At 37.3% G+C, this 13,411-nt stretch overlaps 1 protein-coding gene across 2 annotated transcripts in view; it reads right to left on the reverse strand.

Moving 5' to 3' along the window:
- Positions 1 to 1,953: 1,953 nt before the first annotated feature.
- The window catches only part of PTBP3 (polypyrimidine tract binding protein 3), an 87,664-nt gene continuing 76,206 nt past the window's right edge, over positions 1,954 to 13,411 (reverse strand). For both annotated transcript variants that reach the window (XM_056117318.1, XM_056117317.1), the window contains 6 exons: positions 11,728 to 11,867; positions 11,070 to 11,103; positions 9,131 to 9,223; positions 7,828 to 8,044; positions 5,814 to 5,891; positions 1,954 to 5,643 (listed from right to left, as the gene is read on the reverse strand). In XM_056117318.1, the coding sequence (XP_055973293.1) occupies positions 5,511 to 5,643; positions 5,814 to 5,891; positions 7,828 to 8,044; positions 9,131 to 9,223; positions 11,070 to 11,103; positions 11,728 to 11,867 (695 nt within the window). In that variant the 3' untranslated portion in view covers positions 1,954 to 5,510. The remainder of the gene's footprint in view (positions 5,644 to 5,813; positions 5,892 to 7,827; positions 8,045 to 9,130; positions 9,224 to 11,069; positions 11,104 to 11,727; positions 11,868 to 13,411) is intronic.

Here is a 13,411-nt window from a genome sequence, read left to right on the forward strand (position 1 = left end):
TGTAACATTACAGGAACAACAGGTTTTACAGGTAAGACACACAAGCAGGGTTACTCCCTTATTTTCCGTTCCAATGGGTAAAAAATAAATAACTGCTTAGACTCCTACAATTTGATAATGACTCTCTTTTGGGGGCCCCATCTGGCAGTGCATGGAGCGCAGAACTCCAGCGCAGTTCTCAGAGACCGCTCCTGATCTCTTGGGGTACCATGAGGAGCAGATCAAACCCAGGGCTCCCACATACAAAGCATGCACCTCAGACCTCTGAGCGAGCGAGAGACAGAGACACAGAGAGAGACAGCAGTCACATACACATGTAGCAAAGGGAAGAATCATAGACGATGCTGCCCTACAAAAGCACTTGAAATGAGTAGTTACGTACTGAAGAGAGACGGCTAGTAGACTGAGTTTCACCCTCCAGTTTAAAAACTGTATCTATCGTGTTTCTGGTTCTTTAATTACGACAAATTTAGGTGGATGACTATGAAAAAGAAAAGAAAACATGACATCATTAGAATCACAAGGTAAGACAAAGAGGAAACCCAAAGTACAGATAAGAACACAGGAAAATTTTAAGAGAGTACAGATGTCATGACATTTATTAAAAGGCATGCTACAAATGCTATACTTGTTAGGAAAAGAGATTCAAGATATCAGATAATAACAAATATACAAATGAAATGAAATGGGATATACTGTAGTGTACAGAAGCTTGAATTAACCATGCACTACGCATTTAGAAAATATGTTTTTAATATTTTATCTTCTCTTCATGTATAACATAAACCACTTCGATAATCACAGAATCCTCTTCGTCCAATGCCACAAACTGTTACAAACAAAAGCTGGTACTGCTGCTTATCAAAATATACAAGACAATTGATGTTTCATATAAAACCACTTTATATGTTAACTTGTTCCCAAAACCCTTTTTTTTTCTTTTTTGGCCTGGTTAAAAAAATGTTGTTACAAATATTTACAGCATTTTCTCCCGCTAGATGAATATTCTTATAAACTGAAAAAGGGAATTTTATGAACAGACCATATAAAACAAGAGACAATGTCAGAGGCTCCTAGCTGTGCTATTTTTTTTCTTAAATACAGTACTGAAAATGCCCATCAAACCCTTGTACACCATTTTATTCTGTTCACATTAAACTCCCATTTTCTCTGAGTATCTATTCACTAAATAGGAAATAGAAAGTAAAGGCCTCTTTGCACCGCGTTTTCTTTCAGAAAGGAGCTTGGGAAAAAAAACAGAAGAGTTAAAATCAAAACAGTCTTTGGTCAGAGCAATGAGGTGACATTTTGATGAAAACTTTGCTTGGTCAGCAACCTTATCATTAGTACTTTCTGGATGTGGGCTAATTTTTTTTTTTTATGAGACCTCAATAACAGTAGTAAGAGGGAAAAAAAGCCAGCTTATGATTTCTAACGAACACACTGAACACAGCTAAATATTTGTGACTACAACTACCACAGAGAATCAAGAAGTGAAAATAACATAACAAAAAAATCTGTTACAGTGCTGATTCAAGCTGGCCATAAGCAGCTTTCAATCATGACTTCGATTACCGAGGTCACTGGACCAGACAAATATTCTTATTCTCTGGAACATATGCCTCAGATCACAAAAACTAAGATGACTGACTGCCACAGAGATTTGGAGCAGCTCTGTTCCTGGGTCTGCACAATGCTATGATGAATGTTATGTGATGAAGGCAAAAGTAAAACTGTGATTTCATTTATATAGTCACAATTCTTTGCGTATATGGTCCATAGAATAACATTCTTTTCAAACAATATAGTACATATTTCCTGAAAACCAGAATACTGATACTACCTTAGTTTCAAATAGAAGGAAATATCAACTAGAACTGCTAAAGAAGGCACATAAACTTTGGTCCTGTTTTGTTTTTTCCCCCCTCCATAATGCCCACCCCCCTCCCCCCATTCAAAACTAGTATTTTTGTAACTTTCTAGTTTTTAAACCATTCATAACAAGCCATTAGAATTTGCTCTGGAAAGACCGCAAATAATCTTGTAGATAACAACACAATTCTTTCAAGACAACTAAGTTCCATTTTCTTTAAAGGAAAAAAATTTGTGCAATCTAACTTCATTTATTTTAGCACAATAGTAGAATATTTTAAGTCCGGCAGTTTTATTCTTAACAACAGAACAAGACAAAAAAATGCTAAGAAAATGCTTTTACACATAGTCATACTGTCTTTCATTGTTTTGATTTAAAAATAGCAGTACGTGTTAGGTTTTCTAAGAGGCTTATAGTTTGGCAAAGTTGGACTTTTATTTAACTTACTCAAGTGACTCACGGGGACATCTGTCCTAAAACGTTAGTGGGAATGGAAGAAAAATTGCGTGGTAATATGTTCTAGGTATAAATCTTCCTGCCTAATGACATGGAAGCTCTGAAAGTTATACAAAACCTGAGCAGAGATATTCATGAGCTCCCTCTAATCATCTGTCGCAGAACCTAGCTAGGTGGAGCCGAAGAAGCGCTTCCATAAGAAATAAGGCAGACACTCTCTCTAAAAACAACTTTCAGAAACATTAATACAAATAATTAAAGATTTAGTCTTAATGAATTTATGGCATCCTGTGGAAGCAACTGGATAATTCTGATATTCTCCAATAAGTTACTAATTAGGGTACTAGTTCATTTTCCTATTTGAATCTCACATAAAACACACTTTACTGTAATGCAAATTATTAAAATCTCAAAGTAAAAGTCTTGCCAAAAATTGCTAGTCTTAAGCATGTACTGCTATTTTTTTTAAAGTCCTGAATATATGTATTTTACACTATGTGTAAAAGCCAAGATACCTCCAAAAGTTATGAGACAATACTTTGTAAGATAAAGTAAATAAGCTTAACAGCAAAAATAAAATAATGCTTTGGAGATTAAGAATAATACATGCCAAACATATACAAAGACCTAGTTTTTCCACTACCCTGAAGTCTTTTTTACAGAAATCATGCTAACACAAACACTGCGGATCTCTATAATTCAAACAGCAAACATACCAAAGTGGACATCCACATGATATAGCTAATTTTAGACAAAAACTGATGGTTTCAAGCACACAATTTCAAACAAGAAAACCTCACTTTCTCAAATCTTGATGTTCTTTGTCAATAAATTAAAATGTAATGTGCATATGTATGTACAACATTAGACGAGTGTACGTATGCATGTATATACACTTATCTACACACAAACACGCGCACACACACACACACATACACAAATCCCTGAAAAGGATTCAAATGTTCTGTTAGATTTAAAGGCCATTTCCTACTTCAAAACTATATTCAACACTATTATGATCTCCCTTCTGCTACACTATGCTACAATTGTACTAAATGCTAAGAGAATAATGAATTAAAATTACAACAGTAAATCCTAACTCAAAGTAAATGAACTAATCCAATTAACATGCCACTGAAAATTTTAATCATGCTTATATAAATAAATGTGGGAGATTTCTCATAGATATTCCCCACCCTGAACCCCTCGCTTGCTTTTCTCAGTGCTTTGGTAAAAATACATTTCCCAAGTGAATAGTAACTAGACAAATTCGTATATCAATTCAGTGAACACTAAAACTGATCTATCTGAAAGATCTCGATCTACCTTTCTGTTCCCCCTCTTGCTGCTTAGTGAATTGTTTTCTCAAACAACCTATTAAAATTCGTAATCTTCAACTTTCTTGTTTAATTTTTAGAAAGACTTTCCTGCATTCAAATTAACAGCTGAAATACAGCAGAGATTTGAGATATTACTTTAAAAGGTGAGATGAGTCACTCTAAGAATCTGAAAAGTATAAAAGGAGTGGACAAAAATAACCCTTTTGACAAACTATTAAAAAAAACCTAAGCACTTAAAAGTGAACAAAAGCATAAAGTTCCTCTTTAAAAAAGAATCATACAATCACTGAAGTAACATTAAAGTGTACTCTTACATTCAATCCAAGGTGTGAGCAAGAACCCAATTTCTCATACTCCATGTATGTGGGCACTGAGTAATGAAGTTATATTAACAACAAAAAAGGCAAGTTATCACGTGAGTTAAGAGGAAACAACAAAACAAAGCAAGTAATCCTGAGACAAGTTCTTACAATGATAAGGATTAGACAAGGTTCAGAAACCGAGATTGCATTTTGCAAGTGTACACTGGACCTGGCAGTGACTGCTCTTGGTCCTAATGCGGAGATGTCTGTCTACAGGTGTGCACTGAGTCATTCCCCAGACCTTTCACCCTTCCCCTTTCCCTGCCCCGTCTCTGCACGAAGCACCAAAAATTTGAAGACTCTTACTGAAAATCTTTTAAAGTTGCAATGAAAGTAACTTTAAAATCCTCACCAAAAAAGGGAGAAGACAAAAATCCAAAAAGACAAAAATCGCTCACCAAGCCCACATATAGCTTTCAAGATACTTAAAATCCTAACCTATCATTTCATAAGCACGTAATAAGGCACGTAAGAAATTAAGTAAATACACAGTAATTTTGAATTAAGTATTAGAGATTATAGTGGTACAAAACCCTTGAGATTAATTTTTTTTCTAAAAGAAGACCTTACCAAAAATAACTTTTAAAAAATCTGTCAAACCATATGATAGACCTGAATATTTTTCCTTAAGACTGTAAACTTTTTTTCTGAAAATAATTATTAACAAGTAGTTTATAAGGATTCTTTTCTTTTAAAGTTTTCAAGACCACGTTATTCAGCAAATAAGTATCATTCTGAAATTTGCCACATGATTCTCCTAATAAAATCATTACCTATGCTGACCCTCTAACAGATCCTGGTTGGAGTCCACTTATTTTCCCTGGGGACAGCTGAGACACTTCATTTCTCCATAGAGTCGTAAAAAGTTGAAACATATGCAGTATTCACAGGAGTGTCTTACAGTGGGGGGAAAAAAAGAACCACTGGAAGAAAACATGCAATTTTATAAATCTGCTTCCAATATAATTCAATTTATGTATAATAATTAGCAACATATGCCTAATGACTGACGCAATTTATAAGTGAACACAATTTTCGTTAGGGATCAAACTTCTAAATCACCAAGTTAAAAACCTGATTGTAAATAATTTAAAAAGTGTATCTGCTTAAATTTTTCAAAGTACAAAGGAGTTTAGAAATGCTGTGTAAGGCAAATCTGGACCCAAACTGAAAGAAAACCTGTCCTCTTAAAATCCAATTTAACAGAAGAAATTCAATTATTGGAAAAAAATTTTTTTGATGGTTATTTTCATAGAAATTATGGTACAAAGAAACAAGATTTGGATCACATACTGGTAGGGGGAATAGTTGGTAAAAAGAATATCCCTTGTTTGTTTGTTTTTAATATACTTGACTATCGAACAAACTCTGAAAGTTAATTTCTGTGAAAGAGGCAGAATTGGTCTTGAGTTGCTTAAGTCTGTGTGTGAAAGGTTCCTGAAATTATGGTCCAGTCCTAGAAGAAAAATTCACAGAAAGTCAGATGGTTGATTTTGAGAAGGAAACTCTGAGGTGGTGATTTTCTCCAAGGTCGTGGTTATGAAGCTCAATTAGGGCTTGGATTGCTTCTTCCACAGATCCCAACTGAATGAGTGCCATTTTGCGATCTTTCCTAGAAAAGGTAAAAGAAAAAAACCACGTATATACACACAAAAATAGACAAAGACACGCACCGACACACAGAATTAAATCTGCTTAGTTTCCCTCTATTATAGAGTCACCCTAAAATTTTGCATGCCATATTAAACAAAATTAATGTAGGCCTTAAAAGCATGGACTTACTGGAAGAATTTAAAAGCTTTCACTGTACATCCTGCTTCTGTGAAAAGGTTCTTCAGATCATCCACTGTAACAGAAGGGCTGTGAAAACATCAGAGAGAATATCAACTGTCTCAGCTCTCATTTTTAAATGAAGCAAGGAATAACTTTTGCAATCACCAAACTTCCAGATCATTTCACATTTTAAAGCAAATAATTAAGCCAAACAACACAGGTAGGATTTGGAAGTAACTGAAAGGTGTTTAAGGCTTACACAAATACACCGTCAATGGAATTTTTGTTTATTTTTGTGCCACACTTTGCAGTGTGCGGATGTTACTAATGGTATGTGACACGGGAAAACCATCTATTTCCCAGGATGGAACTCAGGCCTCCTGCATGCAAAAGCAGCCCTTCAGCCATCAACCTGGCCCATCAACAGAATATATCCCAAACATCCTCATAAGATATGGGCGTATAAAATATCTGTGTTCTTTCAGAGAATACCACTGATTCTAGTAGGTCCAAAGTTACTTTTCCTAGCTAGCTCTGTTTGTTTAAACCAAGGTCATACATTTCAAACAGTTTCAAGGAAACTAAAAATTGTACAGGTGATGGGGGTGGGAGGGATATTATCCATGGTGGTGGAAAATGGGCACTGGTGGAAGGATGGATATTTGATCATTGTATAATCGAAACCCAAGCACAAAAAATTGTAAATCTACAACTGTACCTCATGGTGTTTCACTAATAATAATAAAAAAAAATTGTACAGGTGGTGTCCAGGCACTGAAATCATTACCAATTACCCTTGTCCTCCCAAGTAGTTACGCCTTCTAGGCCTAACTTCTAGAATAGTTCTAGAATAGAATGGAACTTCTCCCACAGTGAGCAGGGGTGTCTTCTGCAACCCGCAGGCTGGGTGGTGGTACTGGGGATCAAAGGTATGTGGTCTACCACAGGTCATACCCCTGATATTAAGCCACATCATCCCCAGTCCACCTGTCACTTCAGAAGCACTTATGTAAACCATGGTCTTTCTCGAATACTTAGCTCGGAAAGAAAGCAACTGCTATTTATTGAGGACATCTGAACAACCATATGAGAAGAAACAATCATATGAGAAAGTGTGGCAAGCTACTGAGATCTCCTGCCAACAACTGGCATATGAGTGAGCCACACTGGAAATGAAATCTTTAGCCCCAGCCTTCAGATGCAACCTTAGAAGAGATTCTTCACCAAAATAACCTCACTCAACCACTTCTGGATTCCTCACTCAAAGTAATAGTGCAAGTTAATGAACTTTTAATGAATTAAGCTGTTAAATTTATGCAGCAACAGGCAATTAATTGTGTCTGATCACGTGAGGTTCAACTGACTAAAAGCAGACTTTATGCCTTTTCTTATGAGTGCAAGCAGGGACGGTAGAGTAGAAGAAATAGCTCTGCAAGGAGAAGGAATGAATGAATATCCCTCATTCATCTGGTTTATCGCTCTGGGTAACTTGTGTGTAAAAAAATTTTTGACCGAATTCATAGATGCACTTTTTTTTTTGGCTTACCTTATAGAAAAAGAAAAGCAATTAAAACAAAAGGTAAAGGCCCTCCCGTTGATCGTCGATTTGCTCGAGCGGGCCCAGTAACGTCTCCATTGGAGACTTTGTTGTTACTGTGTCTGGCATAATTCGATATGCCAATTAAAACAAAACAAAACAAAAAACTATGGTTGGTTCTTACTTCTACAAAGGAGATGAGCACGTACATCTCAATGGATTATTTCTGCATTCAATTATTTTTGTGTCCTGTTGCAACTGAAAGGTGAAAGTAGTTGCTAACTACTTTTGGATAGCGGAAGACAAACCAGTCCTAGTCCTGTCTTTCACTTTTGGCTATATACTGAAAATGCAACCCTCTTAAGACATAATGCTAAATAAGCCATCTCACAAAAACTGCAAAGCTGTAATAATTTCAGGGTTTTAAACTTCTCCTAAACTATAAACTGTAGATTATTAATCATTTAATGAATAGTAGATACATACGGGATGTTGGAAAGATGCAACGTGGCTGATGGTGGAAAAATATTCTGGAAGTTTTTAGAGCCAGGTTTTTTAAAGCGATGCAAAGGACTATTGCTAAAATCCTTAGTCAGACCCTGGTCTTCTTGTCCCTCCCGAGGAAGCTGAACTGCTTGATGCTTGGAGAGTGTAGCACGAAGCACTTTTCCATAAAGTCTCTGCCCACTCAGATGATTCATTGCTAGTACAGAGGAAAAAACAAGGAAAATTTAGCTAGTAGATCTCTGTAATATTTGTGTGAACTATCAAATGCGGCAGTTTAAAGGTTAAAATGGTTTTAAACCCAAATCTTCCATATGGGAATATATTAAATGAGTCTGTCTTACAGAGAAAGAAAAACAATCAAAACAAAACAAAACAAAAAAAACAAAAAAAAAATCTTCCTAGTATAGAGCCGGGTAATTCCAGAGTACCTTGAATACAATACTCAGGAAATGGTTTCTAAAGAAAATAGTTTAATATCAAACAAAATGATTCTTTGTTTGTTTTAAACCCCACTAGCTCAGGGCTTTCTCCTGTCTCTGCACTCAGGAATTATTCCTGGCAGCGCACAGGGAACTATAGGGGATTCTGGGGATCGAACCTGCATCAGCTGCATGCAAGACAAGCACCCTACCCACTGTACCATCTTTCCAGCCACCACTCCCCACCCCCCAACCTTTCTATTAAAAATAAAAATCTAGTGTTTCAGAAGCCACCACTATGGTAACGACAAGGAAGGTCATGGGACATTTTCATGGAATAATCCCGGTCATTATAAAGCATGTCCCAACTTTCACGACATACAACAGCTCTAGAAAACTTGCTTTGAAAGGAAAACAAGACAAGTCATGCATTACACGTACTGGAAAAGACCCCTGGCAAAGCTCTGAACAGCAACAATCTGTCTACCAAGAGAAACGAACCTCAGACCTCCAAATCTTACAAATGTGAGCTTTAAATAACAAGGCATCCACCAAAATAAATTAGTAAATAAATAAATAAAAATGCATCAGCATAAAGATAGGGTCCCGGAAATCACTATTTCTATTAGCTATAGGTTTGTTTATAGCACTGAAGCACTGTCTTCCCGTTGTTCGTCGATTTGCTCAAGCGGGCACCAGTACCATCTCCATTGTGGGACTTACAGTTTTTGGCATATAGAATATGCCACAGGGGGGCTTGCCAAGCTCTGCCGTGAGGTTTGTTCATAGGAACATAAAACGTAAAACACAAACATGGCACGGGCTGTCATCATCATCACCATCACCATCATCATCCTCATTACCTAGTTGAGCTTGATTTGCATCTGCCATCTGAACCAGTGCATTTTCTTTCTTATTAAACATAATCTTCACTCGGTGTACGTCACCATATACTCCTAATAAATAAGAGAAAACAAGTTTTTAGTGTCTGCTTATGAAATGTTTAATTTTATCAATATATCTAACGATGCTTATATATAAAGATGCTTCTTTGCCAATACATATACTTTTCCTAGAAAGCTTCATATCTATGTTCTCAATTTTCTATAGTTTTGACCTGTTACTTCTATTCACCTCTTTATGTGTTATGAATGCTTCAGATTTAGTCTGGCCCAAACGAATTCATCTCCTATCTCCTTTCCCTGCTTTGTATTCCTTAACACTGTTGATAAACAGCACCATCGTCCGCATATTTGCTGGACTAAGTCACCTGGGAATCATCGTTTTGTCTTTTCCCTCTCCTAAATTCTTTTTTTTTTTTATTTTGTGCTTGGGTTTCAGTTATACAATGATCAAGTGCCCATCCCTCCACCAGTGCCCGTTATCCAACTCAACCACCAGTCCCATTGATTCTATAGCATTAATCTCATTATCTGTCCAATTCTTCTCATCCCCTCTACCATCAAAGCCATCATTATCATTTCTTCTGTTTGGGGGCCCTATCCTACCAGTGTGGTTCTATGCTCTTTTATTTAAAAGAAATTTCATTTGCGGCACTGTGATTTACAAAACACTTACTGATAGGATTTCAGGCTATTTCTTTGAAACTGAGAAACAAAGCCTATTAGACTATTAGAGAGTCTGGAGACTATTTTTAAAATCTGAATCTCGTTATGCCTCTTTCCTCGATGGCTTCCTGTCATTCTTAGGTGAAAAAACCCAAGCTCCTAAACACATCTTACAAAGCTATTTGACCTTGCCACTACCCATCTATCTGTCTAGCTTTCAGGTTCCCTTCACTTCCTCGATCTAGGAGCTCTCTTAGCACTAGTTCTTTCTTACTGCTAGTGTCAGTGATAGGCATTTGCCCTCTGTCTATGTGGCTAACTAGCTCATTTTTCACACGAGAGCTTAACAATCATTTCTTTTTTATTTTTTTTTTTTTTATCCCTCATGCTCTTCAATGTTACTGCAGCAATCAGAGTTTATGTGCACATCTGCCTGTGGAAACTGCACATTCAGCTCTGGTGCTTTCTGGAGTCACAGAGTAAGCTGCGATGCTTGTTACTCTTGGTGAGGCGCACAGGAATTACTCCTGGCGGTGCCTGGGGGACCGTATGAGAAGCTGTGGATCAAGCGAGGCAAACGGCCTACCCGAGATACTATTGGTGTGGCCCCTGTACGCCCCTTTAATAGTGTTTATACACACCTGCTATGGTGTGGCTGGAAACTGCAGGCAGCACCAGAAACTGTAAGTAGTAAAGCTACCAGGCTCAACAAATAGTAGAGTTGCCAGGATCTCACTCTGTGCCTGCAGAACACTTGGGATTTGAACTTGGTCACTTGAAAGGCGGTCTCCCTAAAGTCACTGTGGTACTCCTCTGGGCCTTAAAAACATTTCTATAGGGCTGGAGCCATAGTACAGTGGATAGGGTGTTTGCCTTGCACTCGGCCAAGCCGTGTTCAATTCCCAGCAGCATCCCATGTGGTCCCCTGAGCACTGCCAGAAGTAATTCCTGAGTGCAAAGCCAGGAGTAAACCCTGTACATCACAGGGTGTGACTCAAAAAGAAAAAAAAAATTCTATGGATATATCCCTTTGATTCCCTCAGCATATGCTCCCATTATCCCTTATTTTCCTTCTGTTTAAGACTTCATTGTAATTCTAATTTCTATCAAGTATTACTTGCTATTCTATTCTCAGCATCAAGCACATTACATGGCACACAGAGATCACAAATGACTACTGATAATGGCAGGTGTTCAGGCCACATCACAAATATTAAGAACAAAAACAACTTACCAAATAGGATAAAAAGTCCATGTGGTGTGATAAGCTGTTTGAAAGGAAAACACGAAATTTAAGTGTATCATTTAAGTAAAACTTTTAGTTTTTACCTAAAACCAACACCAGAATGACAGCTGACTTTGTCACAAACACTAACTGTATGTTTCTCCTATACAGTTGTCCCTTGTTGTCTGAGAAGGACTGGTTCTAGCACTTCTGCAGGATACAAATCCTCAAGTTCCTTTTATGACTGGAGGAGTAACTGCCTAAAACCTGCATGTATTCTTTCTTATGCTTCAGATTACCTCAAGATTACTTATAGCACCTAACACATGTGAATACATATTTGGCTGTTATTATATTGTTAAGGGAATGATGACAAGAGAGAAAATCTTGTCATTGTTAGAGAAAGTCCAAAATAAATGCAACTAATGAGGGTCTGACTAAGAAGTTCAGATTTCCTACCCTTTGTCGGAGTCTGTGAATATGTACAGGATGACAGTCACAGTAGTGAATTTTTTTCAGTTTTCTTTGGTGAGAATTCCCCAGGAGTACTGGGTCCACAAGGGGTTTTACCCAATGAAGCGCAGGAGATCATGTTGAGTCCAGACCAAAAGTTACCTACCCTTCCCATTCTCAAAAGACTATTTTAATATAATACTTTTCAACTCACATCAGGATTGAGATTTGTGACAAGTAGAACAGAATTTCCTGGAATCCCACCAGTCCCAGGAATGGCCATTCTTCCAGTGACAGCAGAGGAGGCAATGGTGAGAGGACCGAGCCCTCCAGGGACAGCAGGGACTGAGAGGCCTTTGAAAAACATCAAAGAATTTTACATTCTAGTTACATAAATAATTATAACATTTCACAAAACTTAAGTTAATCAAAAAGAAAGCAAAATTATAAAAAATTGTTATGTCATAGCTAACAGAAAGAGATCAAAGCTAGTTTGACATTATCATAGCTGGTATTTAAATAAAAATAGCATTTTTGTGTGTGAAGCAAGGTAGTTTTTATTAAACAAAACTTGCTTAGATGTGAGGAGAGACAATGAGAAAAATGTGGTCCAAGAGAGAGAACACAGGCTTCTCCAGAGTATTAATAAGCAAGCATAGAAACAGACAAGCAAGCAAGATACGCGTCTGAGGGAGAAGAGGGGTTTGAAGAGCAAGGGAGGTATTATTTACACAGTTCTGTACACACCAACCAACCTCACTGGTCTTCAAATCCATTAGGCTTTTCGGAAGATCAACTAAAAGCTTTCTTTCTGCTTTTTTGGAAAATATATTCCAGTACATTTCTATAAAGTAGGTACAATTTTTATTTTTATTTCTACCATAAAATCAGATTATAAAAAATTCTTTCGGCAGAGAAAATATTCTTACATGTACACTACACAGTGCTCTAAGATATTCTGTTTGGAAGAAGCATTGTGTAGCCTTGTGAAGTATAATATAAACATTATTATAATCAATGCTAAGATTGACAGCTATGAATTCAATATTCTTTTGTAGCAAGAATTTTCAGAGTTTTTGTGCTCTCTAATACTGAAGAACTACTGCAAATTCTAGAATACTGAAAATATGGACACTATACGTTATACTATACACTATACTTAAAACTTTCTCAGATGTTCTTGCGAACTGTGGTCAGAGCTTGAAAAAAAAATAAATGTAAAGGGCCAAGGAGACTGCTTAAAGGGCTAACGCACATATTTTGTACCTAGGAAGCCTGGATTTGAACCCCAAGAGAACTGAGCTGGGAATGACTTCTGAGTTTAGAGAAATTGTCCCCAAGCACCTCTGTGTATGGGCCCCAAATAAAACAATTATGAAGCAAAGATCTCCAGTTTGTATAAAATAAAGCAGTTTCTTAAATTTATAGATTCTTTAGCTCAGAAGTGCTTATAATAAAGTCTAATCATTTTACCACAAGTCATGTAATTACAATATAGTTTACAGGTAGCCTCTGCTGCTTGATAATCTAATAAATTCATCACTACCATGATCTAGGCTGCTGAGCGATGTGGTGCAGGACACCTTCCCAGGCTGGATGCAGTTCATAAAATCTATTATCAGTAGTAATTTCCCTGGCCTCATCCCGGTTCCTCCAACCCAACCTTACAACTTTTGGAGATCTACTACATACACTTAGCACAGTGGATAGGGCATTTGCCTTGCACGCAGCCAACATGGGCGACCCGAGTTCGATTCCTCCGCCCCTCTCGGAGAGCCCGGCAAGCTACCGAGAGGATCTCGCCCGCACGGCAGAGCCTGGCAAGCTCCCCGTGACGTATTCGATATGCCAGACACAGTAACAACAAAGTCTCCAATGGAGACGTTACTGGGCCCGCT

Source organism: Sorex fumeus, unplaced genomic scaffold (genome assembly GCF_029834395.1).
Source record: "Sorex fumeus unplaced genomic scaffold, SorFum_2.1 ptg000034l, whole genome shotgun sequence".
Taxonomy (NCBI): Eukaryota; Metazoa; Chordata; class Mammalia; order Eulipotyphla; family Soricidae; genus Sorex; species Sorex fumeus.